This window comes from Ips typographus, linkage group LG10 (genome assembly GCF_016097725.1).
Source record: "Ips typographus isolate SLU linkage group LG10, UJ_Ityp_2.0, whole genome shotgun sequence".
In the NCBI taxonomy this organism is placed as follows: domain Eukaryota; kingdom Metazoa; phylum Arthropoda; class Insecta; order Coleoptera; family Curculionidae; genus Ips; species Ips typographus.
Window position 1 is genome coordinate 2,541,760 of NC_138431.1, and position 18,581 is coordinate 2,560,340.

Genomic DNA, 18,581 nt, shown 5'->3' on the forward strand with positions numbered 1-18,581 from the left:
CTTAAGAATTTTTACAGGAATTTTATCAAATCCGACCGAAAACTTATTTGGTAAGTTCATCAATAGCCTGAAAATCTCTTTCTGATCTGTTGGTTCTAAAAATATTGTGGGGTATTGACGTGCATCACCCAGAGGTGAAACAAATTCTCGATCATCATCAACCTCAGTGAAGTGTACATTAAATAGGTTGGATATCTCCTCAAGATCAGTGTTCAGTGATCAGTTAATTATTTTTTCCTGTCGCTGAGCGAGTAGCCGTATTTATGAAAAAAAAGTTTTAAATGTTCAATTTTCGCGAGGTTTTTGAGTGGTAATTAATAACTAAATGCACTAATTAAAAATTGCGTTTTACGATTCGGCAGTTAATTTCGCGCGCGCCCCAATCAAAAAAGGATTGTGGATCACCGTTCTACAAGAGTTTTATAAGAAAAGCTGCACTTGGGTAAATATTGAAGGAACAAAGGCCTGCATCCGGTACCCGAGACCTGAGGGAGTCTGCTACTGATTTTCTTTTTGAGTAGCCATTGTAGTTGGGGCCAGGCTTTTCACAATAACCTATATTAGTTGGAAAAAGTTTTTAACTTCGTTTCAGGTTCCTGCTGGAGGCTGATGTCAGGGCATGTTATGCACTGCTACCTATAACTTTAGTATAAGATCGTGGTATAAGTTGGGCTGTCAACTATCTGTGAATAAGACTGCGACAGTTGGACAGTTATTAGACATCGGTCAAGAAAAAGAGAGGTTATGAAGGCGAGAGACACATGTAAAAATTAATGATTAACAAGGCTATTTGTCTCATATTTTATTTAATAAATGTTCTGTTCGAGTAGTATCTCGGTGTGTTAATTAAAAAACATTACAGCTGAGGCAATTTTGACACCTAACGTGTGTTAAATCACTAACCACAAAACTGTAATAATTTTCCTTTACAGGTGAAAAGGAGTATTTACTCTATATATACAGGGTGTGGCTTTTACAGCTGCTAATTTTTTTTCTCTTTGTGAAAGCCTGGTGTATTAGTGTATAAGAAAACATAGAAATTTTTCTCCGGATATTTGCACAAAATAATTTTTGTGTTAATCTGCCTGCCTACTTTAAATCGTCGAAAAAAAAAACATGTTTTGATCCTTATTTCCTAATTAAAAGGCAGAATATTTTTAATTTGTAGTTGGTTCCTTAAGTGGCCACTTAGTGTTATTGGCGTTTTGATTAGGTATAGGTTAGTGTTTTGCCCTTTTTATGCGTTTTTACACTTAGTTTAGTGTTAGTAGCATTTTTCATTAGGTCCGTTGTTTCTAGTACTCATTGCTCAGCGTGCTGCCCCGTAATTAATGTCATAAAGTGAGTAATTAATGAGATATTGAATAATCCATAATTAAAATCATCAAATGTTTGGAATGGCATACTGGAACAAATAATTGCAAAAATAAACTTGATATTTGTCAGTAATACATTTAGTCTACATTATTTGTATAATTTTCGGATCTTTATTTTAAATTTAATTTTCATATCTCTGATTCTTTCAATCAGATTGGTGATCATATATAGATTGATTGCTTAAATATATGACTACCTGGCATCCCTTGATTTCAACGTACTCACCCCTTTGGAGGTAAAACTCAGTAACACAAAATATTTGTTTCAGTTGTTATAATTCTGATTTTTTTGTTTTTTTTTTTTTGATAGAGAGATTTTGCCGTTTTCTATGATTATTTTATCGTTTGGTTTTGACAGAAGGTTTTAATAAGGCCCAAACGAGTAACATTCCTGTAAGGAGAGTATTTTGAAACATGGTCCGAGTAGTTGTAGCCGTGAATTTTGGTTTTTGGTTCAGGGCCGGAATGGACCAGCCGTATAATACCGGTGAAACCGAGATGAGCGTTCTCGGCGTGCGACATACCCATATAATACTCGCCTAAATCCCACGGGAATCTTACAGGGAACGGGGTCCATCTGTACTGGGTCACTTCGCCGGGGTACGACGCCCGGGGCGGTCCCGGCACTGCTAACATCCGGAAGCGACCCGGGAACTCATGGATATCATCCGATGTTGTTGAGATCTCGGGTTCATCAATCCGCGGGGGTCCTCGAAGGGTCGCGATCTGTGGACCCACGCGTAAGCGGCGGCGGTGCCGGCTCTTCAAGCGAACCGACTAGGGCGCGATCGTCGCGACAACCAAACATATTTTTCTGAATAAAAACAATAAAAATCATTTGAAGTATTAAATATTAACAACGAAAAAAAAAAAAGCGTCTGGCAACGCCGCATAATTTACAGAGGATAACTGATATTTGACAGTATGTACGTCAACTTCAGATGTTATTCAATGTTCCTTCAATTATGAGGTTGAAGCGAGTTGTGTCAGGGATTACTCAAATGTACACTACCATAACACACTACTTTATTGTTGAATAGGAAACTTAATAAAATACAAATTAGAGTATCATTTTTGGTCGAAAGTTCGGATTGCACGTGTACCCAGGAAAACTCTGTCTATTCCTGTTATCTCTGTCATTTTCTGTCCTCTTCCTCCTGGCGACTGTCAGGCGTCGGAAACATGTCGTATGTCACCACAAGGTTAAAGCATAGTTGCCGCCTTTTTCCTTTGTTTACAAAATTGGTTGAAGAATCACTTTCGCACCTGGTTAGTCTAGGTCAGTTATTAATGCTTATTTTTTCCTAAATTTGCAATAAACAAATATTGGCACTAATACGAATCGGCCACTACGATTAGCATTAGGTTGCTAAGCATTATTTTGGTTTTTAATATATAGCATTAGCATTTTAACTTTTTTTTGTCTATACAATATAGAAGCCGTAATCTAACTGTTAAAAAAAATTAACGTAAAATTCGTGGATGCTTAATCCTTACAAGACCCACATACCTATATAAAATATTATAGATAGATAGATAGATAGATAGATAGATAGATAGATACTGTTTATTTATTCAAAACCCAAATGGGCGTAGAACAGTGTCACACAATACAGGCAAAGTAGGTACATGAAAACAATTTAAACATAATAAAATCCGTTAATTAAAATTACAATACACTTTGGCATAAAAATTAGCTGGGCAACAAGAGGATGACAGTTACTAGAGTATTTTGTTTGTATTTTGTCACTACGGTTTAAAAATAATTATTTATATGCAAAAACTGTACATACCTAGTAAAAATTGTATATTTACAGGGTCTTTTAAGCATTATATAAACTACATTTTGGCATAAAGATTAACTGGGCAACGAGAAGAAGACAGTTGCTAGAGGATATTGTTTGTATTTCGTCTTTCCAGTTCAAAAATTAATTACGCAAAAACTGTACATACTAAAAATTTTATATTTACAGGGTCTTTTAAGCATTATATAAACTACACTTTCCTTTGACTGAACTCCTTTGACTACACTTTTGAATATAAACTACACTTTGGCATAAAAAGTAGCTGAGCAACGAGAGGAAGACACATGCTTTTTTGCCGGTTCAAAAAATAATTATGAAAAACGGTACATAGTGAAAACTATATATTTACACGGTTTTAGCAAATTTTTGGAATGCTCTTTAAATGTCCTATCCAACGACATTAAAAACACTACAAAATCTAGTAAAGTCAGACAGAAAAGTGGTGTGAACCCAGTTTGAAAAGACAGTCAAGGACAAAATAGCCTGTAAAGTCCACTTGCAGTAAGAAAATTACTGTTTTAAGCACATTTTTGGAATCCTCATTAAATTTCCTAGTAAAACTCAATACTTGTCCAACACACCTTGTCCTCATATAAAATGACCACTGGACACTTAATTATTTGGTCGCGTTCGTTCTGAATATCTACTGGACATTTCCAATAGGTTTCCGAGAAACACTTTCCACTACACAAAGTTCATCCCATCATCGTACGTCCCAAAATCACATAAATATTTGAAATTTCTATTTTTTTTCTGTTGCATTCCTATAAAATGTTTACTAGATTCTTTATTCGTCCGCTTTCGTTCTGAACAACTACTGGACATATCCAAGCACTATTCTAGTAACACTCAACACTCTTCAGTAGTCAAGGAGGGAGGTAAGTCAGGGAGAAAAGTTGTGTCAAAATTTGATCTGCCAGAAATACAAATTGACAGTCAGGGACAAAATCACCTGTAAAGCGCACTTGCAGTAAGAAAATGACAGTTCTTAGCACATTTTTGGAATGCCCATTAAGTTTTCTATCTAGGACATCAAAAACCACTACAAAATCATGTAAAGTCAAGGAGAAAAGTGGTGTCAACTTTTGACATTCCAGAAACACAGTTTGAAAGGACAGTAAGGGATAAAATCGCCTGTAAAGCCCACTTGCAGTAAGAAAATTACTGTTTTAAGCAGAGTGTTGGAATGCTCATTAAATTTCCTATCCCACGACATAAAAAACACTACAAAATCGGGAAGAAAAGTGGTGTCAAAACTTGATCTGCCAGAAACACAATTAGACAGTCAGGGACAAAATCACCTGTAATGCGCACTTGAAAAGTTCAAATTTTGACACCACTTTTCACTTTGATTTCACCTAATTTTGTAGTGTTTTCTTAGTCTAGTCATTTTCTCACAGTTTACAAGCGATTTTGTACCTGTTTTTTCAAACTGTGGTTCTGGAATTTAATAGGTATTTCAATTGATGCTATTTTTACTCACACGGTATTTTTTCAGGTTTCTTCTTCTTAAAATTGATCGGATTCACTCCTTGTGAAGTGTCTGCAACTACTTAATAAACCCTCTGTATAGTCATAAATTCAAATTTTGATCAACCATCTCTGCAATTGTTTTAAAATGAATAAATGTTTTTAAGAAAACAATAAATCTTGATCATAAATTTCTTCAGGAAAACTTCGACAAAAGTACACAACTGATATAAAAATACGAAATTAGGATAACATATGCATTTAAAAATAACGAAAAAATTATGGTCCCTTTGAAAAATTTAAGTTACTGTCGATATCTGAGAAACTGAGTTTGTTTGTTAAACTGAAGTTTACTGTGCGAATTTTCAAACAATTTAAATTCAATACGATAAAACCTTTTATATTGCTACAAATTTCAGGTATTTAACAAGTAAAAGAAGAAAACTTGAAAGCTGATCATTCCTATCTAATTATATAAAGTAAATGTGCCTAAACAAATCAGTTGTTTCAAGAAACACAGTGAACGGTTTTGAATTTTTAACTCCTAATTGCAGATATGCAATTTAATATTCCCTTTCAAATTTCCAAGAAACACGGTTATGGACATTTTTAGACCTTAAAAGGCGCAAAACTGTATAAAGTTTAGCAGTGACATGTTTTTAAAGATTTTTCTGCTTATCTGCTCCTTGTCGCATTCCCTTCAATTCCAAAAGCAGTCCATGTCAATTTTAAGCTGCTTTAGATTTTACCAGCCACGATTAGTGGCAATTTTTGCCTGTTGTTCACGTCAAGGTAAGAGTTTTATAACGACGTAAAAGGTGTGGAAAATATACAAACATTTGTAATTTTTCAGACAAAGTCAATTTACACAGAAAAATTCAAAATGAAAATTTTAATGTTTCTCTGGTTTTTGCCAATACAGATTCTTTGGCATTTATCAACAGGAAAAACGGAGATCGTTTCACTTATTTCCTGGATATGAACTGCCCCGGTGCTGACAATCTCTTGAAACAGGTTTAAAACGTAGTTTTAAGTTTATGTTTTAAGCAACTTTAGGCATATCGTGTTTTGCCTAGGCATTTACTAAAGATCCACGACACATAATAAAGCATTTTTTTTTCAAGATTTTGCTATTTACTAGAATGATTATAAATAATGTTGTAAATCAAATTATGGAGACAAAAAAAATGAAATCTTAAAATCTTAAAAATGATCCTTTATTGAATCTCAGGTTGTTACTTGCCTTCATCTAAACTGGACCTTTATTGTCAAATGATGGTAATTGTCAGAATTTTTGCTGTTGCTATTTTGCAATAGCACTTAGTAAATGCGTATGCAATATGCAAATATGTTTAAAATTGCTTTACACTTACGACATTTATAGTATAATACAGATTATCTAGAAAAGCAAACTTCGTACAGGCATCCAACTTGGATCGGTTCGGACGGTTCCAGTTTATCTACAGCTGGTTTCTACTTTTGAACAATCACGTGAATGTATTCAAAAAAATAAAAACCAGAATGGACATGGATGTTAAATTGGTCGAGTTTGGAAGTAAACAAATTTCGGAGGTGTATAATCCAGGCATCAATGTTGGTATTCAAACTAGGTCTGTGTGTATTTTTCCTACTCTTTTAGCTCTTGATTCTGAAATGTTTCTCTTTCCAGACTCGTAGCTGCTTTAAATGACGATTCTGTATTGACGTATTTAAATCAAAGTAAATCTTACTACGAGTCACGCAAAAACATGTCTGGAGTTTTGATCCGGTCAGCTAATGTGGTAGGTTTTGGTGTTATAATAGGCAAAATTCAAAGTAAAATTGGATGTCGTAACAATGAAATAAAAAAGATGTCGCTAAACTGTAAAAAACTTTTGACAGATAAGATACACACTAAATAAGAGCAGGAATGGGTTGCTTAAACCATTACCTATAGTTGATTACCAAATAGTATAAAAAACTTTTTCAATGGCAAATCGGACACGCTTATTATATTACCCTGAGAAATTTAACGTTATTTTATTACAAAAAATAGGAGTTTTAAAACAAAAAAAAAACTATCACAAGTCTGTTTAAATGTAAATCTAACCTTTCTGAACCCATTACAGAAAATCTCTTAAAGTAAAATAACCCAAGATAAATCAATGAAAGTGACAATTTGATGTTCATAATTTGTAAACTGAATGTTTGGTTGTAAATCAACCTATTTCTGATTTAAGTGCATATTACCAATCACATCAAATAAAGTGCAAAGTGGAATTCTGAGTCAGGAACAAAATCGCCTGTAAAACCCACTTGGAGTGAGAAAATGACTGTTTTTGGCACATTTTTGGAATCTCCATTGAATTTCCTATCCACCAACCTTAAGACACTACAAAATTTGGTACACTCAGGGAGAAAAGCGGTGTCACCGTTTGATCTACCAGGAATACAGTTTGAAAGGACAGTCAGGGACAAAATCGCCTGTAAAACCCACTTGTAGCAAGAAAATTACAGTTTTCAGCACATTTTTGCAATTCTCATTAAATTTCCTATTTAATGAAATAAAAAAAACACTACCACATTTGGTGCAGTCACGGAGAAAAGTCGTGTCAAACTTTGAACTGCTAGAACTACAGTTTGAAAGGACAGTCAGGGACAAAATCAAATGTAAAATCCACTTGGAGTAAGAAAATTACTTTTTGAAGAACATTTGTGAAATTCTCATTAAATTTTCCATTGAATGACATAAAAAAACCATACAAAGTCAGGTAAAGTCAGACAGAACTGTGGTGTCAAAATTTGAACTGCCAGAAACACAGTTTGAAAGAACAATCAGAGACAAAATTGCCTGTAAAACCCACTTGGAGTGAGAAAATGACCCATCCTATGTAGTAAACTGAAAGAACACTACAAAATTTGGTACAGTCAGAGAAAAAAGCGGTGTCAATTTTGATCTGCCAGAAACACAGTTTGAAAGAACAGTCAGGGACAAAATCGCAGTCCATAGATAGAATTTAAAAAACCTGCGTTCCTCTGCTTTTTTGCCCTTATTCAATCATTTAATAGAGTGCAATTAGTAGGTGCTAAAAATCTTGCAAGAAAGAGCCAACAACAACGATATAATCCAAGTAATAAAACAAAATACCAACAACAGTACCGGGGGACACGAAAGGAGCCTCCACGTAGAATGTGTTAGATATACATTCGGGCGTCCCCTGGGCAACAGCTTCGACTGGCTAATCCTTTCACTCCAGAAGCATCAAAAACGAAAAGCAAAATGCACCCGTCACAAAGGACCTTTTCAGGACCAAAGATGACTATTATGCATACAGGAGACCCACAGAGATGGTAACCAAAAGAGACCCAAAATACAAGGAATGCGGCTTGCTGCCGAAAGACCTCATCGACAATACGGAAGCGCAATTTTCATTAAGCCAAACATGGTCGTCCAGTCCACTAATGTGGCTGAGGAAAATGAAATCGAGATTTTAACAGTAGAACTAACCAACTGCAACATCACCTCTGTGTACAAGCCACCACACACTGAAATAAAGGCCAACGACTTCTGCCAACTGGACGCAGATAAGACACACTACGTGGTCGGAGATTTCAACAGCCACAGCAGTCTGTGGGGCTACCGTGACGACGACAGGAATTGGGAGGCAGTGATCCAATGGGCAGACGCAAGCAAACTAACCCTTCTGCACGACAATAAGCTGCCGGCATCCTTCAATAGTGCCAGATGGCGGAGAGGATTTAACCCAGACCTGATATTTGTGAGCGATCGGATAAATCTCCAATGCGTCAAGGGAGTATGCCTACCCATCCCAAACACACAACACCGACCAATAATGTGTCAAGTCATGGCCATAGCCCGACCTCATAACATCCCATTTAGACGCAGATATAACTTCCAGAAAGCCAATTGGACCAAATTTCAGAAACTCTTGGATTGTGCAGTGGACACGCTCGAGCCCATTCCGAGCTCATATGATAGCTTTGTGGATACTGTAAAAAAGTGTTCACGACTCTCTATCCCTAGAGGCTGCAATACTAACTATATCCAAGGCCTAACAACAGCGTCGAAAGCCCAATTGGAAAACTACTTAACCCTGTTCGAAGCCAACCCCCTGGGAGAAGACACAATAGAGGCGGGCAAACAACTAATCACCTCTATATCCGAGGCCAAGAGGGAAAACTGGACCAAACTGATGGAGGAACTTGATATGAGCATAAGTAGCCACAAAGCGTGGAGACTTCTAAAGCGCTTAAACAACGACCCTACCAAATCAAGTGCCCATGCCAACGTAACAGCAGATCAAATAGCTGCTCAGCTCGTGAAAAATGGCAAGCCCGATCAAATGCCACCAAAGAAGGCAACCAATATTAACCGAATAGAGGATAACGAGACGACCAACCTATCCACCCCCTTTAGAATGGAAGAACTGAACGCTGCCATAAAGAAATGCAAACCACGGAAGGCCGCTGGCCTGGACGACATCCTGACAGAGCAGATCAAGCATTTCGGGACGAAAACAAAACGGTGGCTTCTGAACATGTACAATGCCTGCCTACAACAGTGCAAGCTTCCTAATATCTGGCGAAAGGCCAAGATCATAGCTATCCTCAAACCGGGCAAAGAAGCTAATAACCCAAAGAGCTACCGTCCGATCTCGCTGCTATGCCACACGTATAAAATCTTTGAAAGATTAATACACAACCGACTTTCACCGACCGTGGATCCAATCCTTATACCACAGCAGGCTGGATTCCGCCCTGAAAAAAGCTGTACGGCACAAGTGCTCAATCTAACTCAGCACATTGAGGACGGCTTCCAAGGGGGATATATAACGGGTGCCATCTTCATCGACCTCACGGCGGCATACGACACCATCAACCTCCGACTCCTGATGCAGAAGATATATCATACAACCAAAGATATCAATCTCACGAACATTATTAGGAACCTGCTTCAAAATCGGAGGTTCCTGGTGGAATTCCAGGGAAAACGAAGCAGGTGGAGGAACCAGAGAAACGGCCTGCCACAGGGAAGAGTGCTGGCACCACTACTCTTTAACATATATACCAACGACCAACCCCTCCCTGAAGGAACCAAGAGCTATATATATGCAGACGATAGGGCAATCACAGCACAAGGGAAAACTTTCGAAGAGGTGGAACAACGTCTGAGCGGGGCCCTAGTAACGTTGGACTTGTACTACGGAAATAACCAGCTGAAGCCAAACCCGGCAAAAACGCAGGTATGCGCCTTCCATCTTAAGAACAAGCAGGCCCGCAGAAAATTACAAGTCGAATGGAAGGGAATACCTTTGGAGCACTGCCCTAACCCTAGATACTTGGGCGTGACGCTGGACAGGGCCTTAACGTTCAAGCGTCACTGCCTAAACACCAAACTGAAAGTCAGCGGAAGAAACAACATAGTCCGCAAGCTGACAAGCTCTAACTGGGGAGCCAAACCTGGGGTTCTCAAGGCCTCAGCACTGGCCCTCTGCCACTCAGCCGGCGAGTATGCATGCCCGGTTTGGTATGGCTCAGCGCATGCAAAACAAGTCGATGTCGCCCTCAACGAGACAAGCAGAATCATCACCGGATGCTTGAAGCCGACTCCCCTGAACAAAATCCACCACCTAGCTGGCATCGCTTCTCCTGCCATCCGTAGGGAAGCAGCTGCACTCAAAGAGCGATCCAAAGCAGCAAAATCTGAACGCCACCCCCTCTACGGCCTTCAACCGGCCCACCAGCGACTAAAATCAAGGCGAAGCTTCCTGAGATCGACAGAAGATTACGAAGAACCTAAAACCAGAGTGGACCTCTGGAGGAAGACCTCAAATCAACACTGGATGAAGCCGAATGAAGAGCTGGCACCGGGAGGCGGTGAAAACTGGGAAATCTGGAAGGCGCTGAACAGACTGCGGACGGACACGGCGAGATCGAAAGACACCTTAAATAAGTGGGGCTACCCCGTGGACTCCGATCTCTGTGATTGTGGAGAACTGCAAACCACGCAACATATGTACACCTGCCCGCTGTGCCCCGCTAGATGTACCATAGAGGACCTTATGGCAGCAAAGCCGAACGCAATTGACGTCGCCCGCTTCTGGGCACAAAGTGTTTAGCTCACGTCTGTGATTATAGACATTTGATATAATGTGTTAATTAACTAGTATTTATTGTTATATAATGATGCTTCTGACACGAATAAATAAATAAACAACAGTACCAAGAATACAGTCAGGAGATAACCAGTCATGAGTCTAATACTCTTCAACCTGGTAATAGACCGCATCATAATCCCGGTGAAAGGTGTAGAACGAGATTACAGAAAGAGTCAGACCTAGTTGAAAATATTATGCTATGCAGACGATACGGTTCTTATAGAAGGAAATAGATAACCTGCAGTAAAAGCAATTTGAGCTAAATCAAGTGGCAAAAAAATAACCATTAGCATCTCGATACCAAAAATCTATGATCAAGGAACCGATACGATGCAAGTTGGCACTAAACGACCAACCAATCAAACAAGTAAAGAGCTTTGAAAATTTGGGGATAATAGCTTCGAACAGCCAAAATACATTTAACGAGGTGAAAACACAAGTAAATAAAGCAGCAAGAGTATCTGGTTGTCTACATAATACGATTTGGAAAAACATGTCGATAACCAGCACGGCCAGGATCTACAAAATAGCAGTGAGGTCCATCCTCACAACACTATGGATCAGACAGCGGAGCAATGAGATCCAGAAGCAAGGCGATAGGATGCCAGAAGTTGTTAGATGGTCAGGATGGAGAAGAGAGGAGCAACGTTGACAGGATGGGAAACGTCAGACTTGCCAAAGGCCGCATACCAAGAGAAACCGAACACCATTAGGAAGACTCCTGAACTACATCGTCACAGGACATCGCATAAAAAGTTCACAACAAACAGGACACAGTCCTATCAAAAAGTGGGAGTAGAAACCGTGTAACTCTAAACCATTTAAAACTTTTGCGCGTTTGGTTTTTGAGTGTATGTTTACCGAAATTAGTTAAGTTGAACAAAAAAAAAAAAAAAAAACCGAAAACTCTGTCAACACCACTCGACCAATCGCAGCGCTCACGATATATCAGCTGATGTCTAAAGTGAAGCGAAATAGTATGCAACTCCACATACATTTTTAGTAGTTTTAATTTCATGTTGATCATTTATTAACAAAGATTTATTAACAAAACATTTACCATTCTATAGCATTGTTACATCGTATTATTACTTTAAATTTTGCCAATTTCTGTTCTGTAAAGTCGTGAATGACTATTTTAGATCAGATATCCCTTCACTACGTCCTTTCACGAATACATGGTGGATCCGAAATTGATGAAATATGATATTTACAGCAAGTTTCATTATCAGTTGTTTTTGTGTTTGTCTGAAATTCATGGTTTCAGGTAGGTGGCAACAGCAATGACCACTTTTTCTCTTTTTGTTTTTTGTAGTGCTTTTTTATGTCATTAGATAGGAAGTCTAATAGGGATTTCAAAAATGCACTTAAAACAGTCTATTTCTCACTCCAAGTGGGTTTTACAGGCTCTTTTGATCTTGTCTGTCTTTTCTAACTGCGTTTGTAGTGTTTTTTTATGTTATTGGATAGGAAATTTAATGAGGATTCCAATAGTGTGCCTAAAACAGTCTATTTCTCACTACAAGTGGGTTTTACAGGCGATTTTGTCTCTGACTGTCATTTCCAACAGTGTTTCTGATGGATCAAATTTTGACACCGCTCTTCTTTCTGACTGCACCAAATTTTGTTGTGTTTTTTTAGTTTATTGGATAGGAAATTTAATGAGGATTCCAAAAATATGCTATTTTCTCACTACAAGTGGGTTTTACAGACGATTATGTTCTTGACTGTCGATCTGTGTTTATCAGTCTCTATTTTCCAATACGAATACTCAATTTCTTTTTTTAAATTTTTTTTTAACAATATTAAGAAACTTATCAGAAAACGGACTGTTTTCACTTATATAATTTTCTACATATTTCTATTTTTTTTATATAATCTTGTAGTGTATTTTCAGTTTATTAAATAGGAAATTTAATGAGAATTCCAAAAATGTTTTTAAAACAGTCATTTTCTCACTCCAAGTGGGTTTAACAAGCGACTGTACAAAAAACAGCAAAAAAATTTAAAAGCACTGCAAACTTTGATACAGTCATGGAGAAAAGTTGGGTCAAAGTTTTAACTGTCAAAACACAGTTTGCAAAGATAGTCAGGGACAAAATCGCCTGCAAAACCTACTTGAACATAGAAAATTACTGTTTTAAGCACATTTTAGGAATTCTCAATAAAATTTCCGATTCAGTAACATGAGAAACTACAAAACCGAAAAAAACAATTTGGTACAATCAAGTAGAAAAGCGGTGTCAAAGGTTGTTTTCAAAAAACACAGTTTGTAGAGACAGTCAGGGACAAAATCGCGTATAACATCCTCTTGGAGTAAGAGAATGATTGTTTTAAGCACATTTTTAGAATCCTCATTAATATTCCTGTTCTGTAGCTTGAAAAAAACAGTACAAAATTTAGTACCGTCAGGGAGAAAAGCGGTGTTAATAACACGGCGAAATAAAACATGTGGCAATGGCAACCCACTTAAAGGCAATAGAATTAAAAACGGTAGATTATATTAAAAAAAAACATGAGAACGGTGGAACACCACAAAAACGGTCTACTATGTAAAATGTGGAGTTCCATCTCTTCACCACGTCTTGTAGTAATTCCAGGGAATTTTAAAGTGACTAACAAGATTGCGTAATTTTTCTACTATTGGTTCAATAACTTTGACTCCATCGTTGGCAATCAGTATAATCGTATGGGCATTGCATCCATTGTAATTCAACTTCAATAGCTTTTTGAATATTCGCAGCATTAGCGAATATAGCTAAAAATATCGACTTGTCTAAGCCCGATTCATTATTTAGCTAGATTGTCACTTGTATGAGCTTCTTTGCATGAGCTGCATTCAAGCAATATCGATCTTGGCTCAAACTTTTCATTAATGAAATTAATGGTGGTTGCCGTAAAACTTTCAGTGGTGATTGATGTCCAGCAGTCTGTAGTTACTGTAACCGATCGTACATTGTTGACGAGTACTTTAATTTTTTGGGTATTGCTCTTCATACTGTGCTGGTAATAAGGTATTTGAGATATATTTTCTATTAGGAAGTTGATATGAGGGATTGAGAATTTTAACAAAATTTGGAAATCCTGTAAATTCTAACATACTAAAAGGTTGTATATCTCTGGTAAAAAGTTCCATAAGCACATTGCCAAGCTTAGTTTTTGCATGTAGACCGATAGTTTTCAGTACATACAGCAATTTGGTTTGTGTTTTTGTTAATGTACTGTACTAGTCTGTTTTTTGTCACATCGTTCATAGGTAGGTTTGAAGGTTGGGGCAGATAGTTCTATCTCTGTTTCGGTTAATAGGGTTCTAACGGGTTCGGAAGATTTTTCAGTTTTGCAGCTCTCTGTATCATAATTATTTATTTGCACCAAAGGATTTTTTTGTTCGAAATGTCGTTTTAAATTGGTAGTTGATGTCTTATAACTCACAGACTGATTACACAAATGGCACTTCGCTCTAACGGCGTCTTCGTGTGTGAGCATTGTAATATTGAAATGTAAGACTTAATAGCTCGTTTCAATGCATGTACTTTAAAAATTTTCTCTACTTCCACTATGATTGACTCATTACACTCATTATATGACAGAGGTTTTAAGGCTTTCTTTTCTTGTTTATGAGTTCCCATTCCTTCTGCAACAGTTCAAAACATTTACAAAAATTAGCATGTATAATTGTTTGTTAAACATTAGCTCTTTCTACCTGCAGCTTTAATACAACATTGACACACTCGTGGTTTGGCAACACCTCTAGTGGTGAAGATGGTGGCTTGGCTAAACTACTTTGGGATGACGTTATCGATATTAGCAGCGCAGGTTGCATAATCAGACTTTTAGGCACTGAACGGATTGATTTTTACGAATTCATAGTTCCTTACTACAAATTCAGGTAAAATTCTAAAAGTTTTTTGTATGTATGTATACAATTTGATCCTAACAGATCATGTTTTTACTTCCGCAACCCAGGAGTGGTTAAACCCAACTTTAGAGAAGTTCTTAAACCGTTCACTAGACAAAGTTGGATGGTCGTTCTGTACGTAACCGCTTTAGTATGCGCTTGTATTGAAATAGCCCATCTGGTGGACAAATGGAGAAGTGGCATTGGAAGAAATTCCCACTGGTATGGTTCGATATTTATAGTGATTGCTGTGTACGCTCAACAAGGCTTAGACAACATCCCCACTCGAATTTCTAGCAGGATCATCTTTCTTAATCTTTTAATATGCTCAGCCCTTTTGTACAACTACTACACCTCCAGTTTAGTGTCATCGCTGATTAGCACCGAGCCCCAGGTCCTAAAAACCATTCGGGAGTTGTTTGAAAGCAGTTTAAGAGTTGGAATCGAGTACCAACCCTACACGGTCACCTACATGCTTGACAAAGGTTAATTTACTCTACCCATCATTTTACGTATAACTTATTTCAAGTTTCCAGTGAAGAAAGATCATTGGTTAGATATGCTAAACAAGACAAAAGTCTACGCGCACCAAGTTCCTAACTTCTTCACAGCTGAAGAGGGCGTGGCCAAGGTACACCAAGGAGGGTTTGCTTTCCATGCTGAATCTATCACCACTTACCCGTTAATAGCAAACACCTTTGAACAGGATGCTATTTGCGACTTGGCTGAGATCGTTCTTATCGACTCTGATACGAGTTTGATGGCTCAGAAGAAGAGCCAGTACAAAAAGCTCTTTGAGATTAGGTTGGTCAAACTTACAGAAAGGTTAGATATTACAGGGTGGTCCAGTTTTAAATGTCAATAATTCACCATTCGATAGCTCATCTAAGTCCGCCGCAAATGTGGACGAAACGTCAGGAAGAAATTCCATTGAACCACGGCTTAGAAGACCGGATAACTTTCACATTTCATCGGCGCGCAAGAAGTCTGGCGCAAGGTTCGTTTCGACTCCCGGATCCAACAAGGTGATCTCTTCCTTTCTGTTGATGATGTTCTCGTGCTTAAAGATCTCAATGGCTTCTCTAGTTAATCTACAATAGTAACGCTGTGATCGATCCAAAACCTGTCCTCTAGAAAGTGCATGTTCTGCCACCGCTGATTTTTCGGTCTGTCCTAGTCTGCAACTTCTCTTGTGCTCTGCTATTCTTGTGTTGACACTCCGTTTAGTCGTTCCAATGTATGCGGATCCACAGCTGCAAGAGATCCTGTAAACTACAGAAGCCGATAAAGGATCCCGTTTGTCCTTGGCCGATCTGAGACTCTGTTGTATCGTGCGGGTTGGTTTAAAGACCGTCTTGACCTTGTGCTTTTCTAAAATCCTTCCAATCCTATCCGTGACCTTGTGTATGTATGGTAAGCAAGTCCAACCAACTTTCTCTGCAACATCCCCCGTTTGTTGTCTACGTAGTTCGATGTTTCTTGGGCGTGTGGCTCTGTTGAATTGTTGTCTACTGTATCCGTTCCATCCGAAAACCATTTCCAGATGTTTAAGCTCCGAGGACGAAACGTCAGGAAGAAATTCCATTGGACCACGGCTCATAAGCCCGGATAAATTTTGTATTTCAGTTTTAACCGGCCGTGAAAGCCTTCATAGGCTATCAAATTGTTATACTTAAAACTGGATCACCTTGTATTTAACCAGTTTAAAATAATTTTTATTTGTGCAACGAATACGTTTCTACAAATTCACGTTGTGTTATTCCCTTTGCTTCCGGGTAGAAATAGTATATTACATACTCAGGTGGAAAGTGTTTCATTTCTGAAATTATGTAGTTTGCCTAGACGAAGTCTCGTGACAGAAATTAAACTTTCTACCCTTGTTTGTATACTATTTTATTTTCAACCATTTATCAAAATCTCATGGATCTTGTATTAAATCATTCAGTTGAAATATTGATTGTTAATAGTCTCTAACAATAAGGTAGTATAGGTACGAGTAGTTATTACTTGGAAAGTGGTGTTTACTGTGGAAAGTGACATTCACTGGAAAGTAAAAGCAGGTAATTTTCATCTTTCCACCTGGTTTACACATAAGAAATAACGTTATTACGTACCTGGTTGAAAATAATATTTATTTACCTAACAAGAGCGGGAAGTGACAGTTTTTACTGTAATAGTATTTAAATTGTAATACATTATCAAGAAGTTATTAAATGGTCACTTAAACTGAGCATTTAAAAAATACCAAATCATAATTAAACTATAATAATTATATATTAAACTATATGCAATGCAACCAAAATCGTGCGGTAAAAATACTTCACCGCACTAGAGCGGAAAGTGTTACTTCCGCCATAGTACACGCACAAGCAGTTTTTGTAGAAAATTGATTGGGAATGCAGAAATGTAGATGATGAATGATTATCTAAGTAGTAAATTTACGATTTCAGAGCAAATCCGGCTTTCTACATCAATATCTTGTATGAATGAAATGAATTATTCTGTTAAAATTGAAAAGAAAACATGCTTCTTCATTGAAACTGGTTCGTTGCACAAAATCTAATTAGTTACATACATAATTGTATTTTGTTTAGCTTGAGAAAGATGTGGCAAAGTGGCATTATGAAAAAGCTGTACAAGACTTGGGTGGCTTCCAAACCGGAGTGTTTATCCAGTACTAGAATGATTACAGTGGGAGTAAACGATTTGTTTTTGCCTTATTTTTTGTTGGTAATGGGCGTGCTCGCTTCTACGATCATTTTGTTAGGAGAGATGATTTGGATTAAAGCTGAAGCTCGTATCAGACGCTTTTTCAGTTGTTGCAGCTCAAATTATGATGAATAATAATGTATTGTTTACTTTTAGAAAATTAATTAGTGAAATGCATTTATTAGAGTATAAAAAATATTGTACAAACTGTCTTGAAATTACTGTGCCATTCCTTAACCAAATAGCTTTTTTGTGCAGTTTATAAACAACAACATTTTTAGCCCATCAAAAAATAAGTTGACAAACATTATGCCATTTTCCTGAAGAACGTTTCTTAAGGAAGATACTGTTACGGTTTGGGCCTACTATGCTCGATACTTCTGAACGAGCACTCGATTCGGGATGGAATCGATGCGCCGCAATATCTGGCCGGGCGCGTGTTAAAGTAGGCCACAGTTAGGAAGCGACACACCGAGAAGCATCTTCGATGTTCGACGCAAATCGCGAAACGTTTCAGAGTGGTTCTAGAACGTGGTTTACCGAATATAAAAGAAGCGGTCTCGACGGTGAGTAGTAGAGAATTTGGGAACGCTGTAAAGTTTAAATAGTGGAATAATTGTGGAATTGTAGTAGTGTTTTAGTAGCTGAATTGATTTTTGTATATTAAACAAAGAAGAACAAGAAAGGATTCGACAACAAGAAGAAAGAATTCGACAACAAGACAAGGAAGACCAAGAAAGGATTCGACAACAAGAAAAAAGAATTCGACAACAAGACAAGGAAGAACAAGAAAAGATTCGAAAACAAGACAAAGAAGAACAAGAAAGAATGCGACAACAAGATATAGAAATGCGTCAAGAAGACAGAGACCGGCAAGAAAAGCGTAACGTAGAAATATTGGACGTTCTAGCGGGGACCAAGACAGAAATCCAAGAGTATGTAACCCATCGTCTCAATAAAATTCAGAATGATGTTCGGGAGGACATTAATAAAATTCAGAATGATGTCGAGATAAAGTTACGCGACTTAGAGCGGAAAATTGACAGCAGAGGAGCCAACTCTACAGTGATCACCGGAAACGGGCTCAACAAGATCAAGCTTCCCACATACGACGGTCAAACTTCATGGGCAACGTACCAACTCCAATTTGAGGCCGCTGCAAATG

General features: G+C 37.7%; 1 protein-coding gene across 1 annotated transcript; it reads left to right on the forward strand.

Annotated features, from left to right (window-relative positions):
• Positions 1 to 3,920: 3,920 nt before the first annotated feature.
• Positions 3,921 to 17,614, forward strand: LOC145734621 (ionotropic receptor 75a-like). Its single transcript, XM_081988100.1, has 9 exons — positions 3,921 to 5,443; positions 5,505 to 5,665; positions 6,074 to 6,261; positions 6,321 to 6,432; positions 11,952 to 12,076; positions 14,519 to 14,698; positions 14,750 to 15,192; positions 15,244 to 15,511; positions 17,302 to 17,614. Exons 1-9 carry the CDS (start codon positions 5,305 to 5,307, stop codon positions 17,549 to 17,551), a joined length of 1,866 nt encoding a protein of 621 aa, XP_081844226.1. The 5' UTR covers positions 3,921 to 5,304; the 3' UTR covers positions 17,552 to 17,614.
• The last annotated feature ends 967 nt before the right edge of the window (positions 17,615 to 18,581 follow it).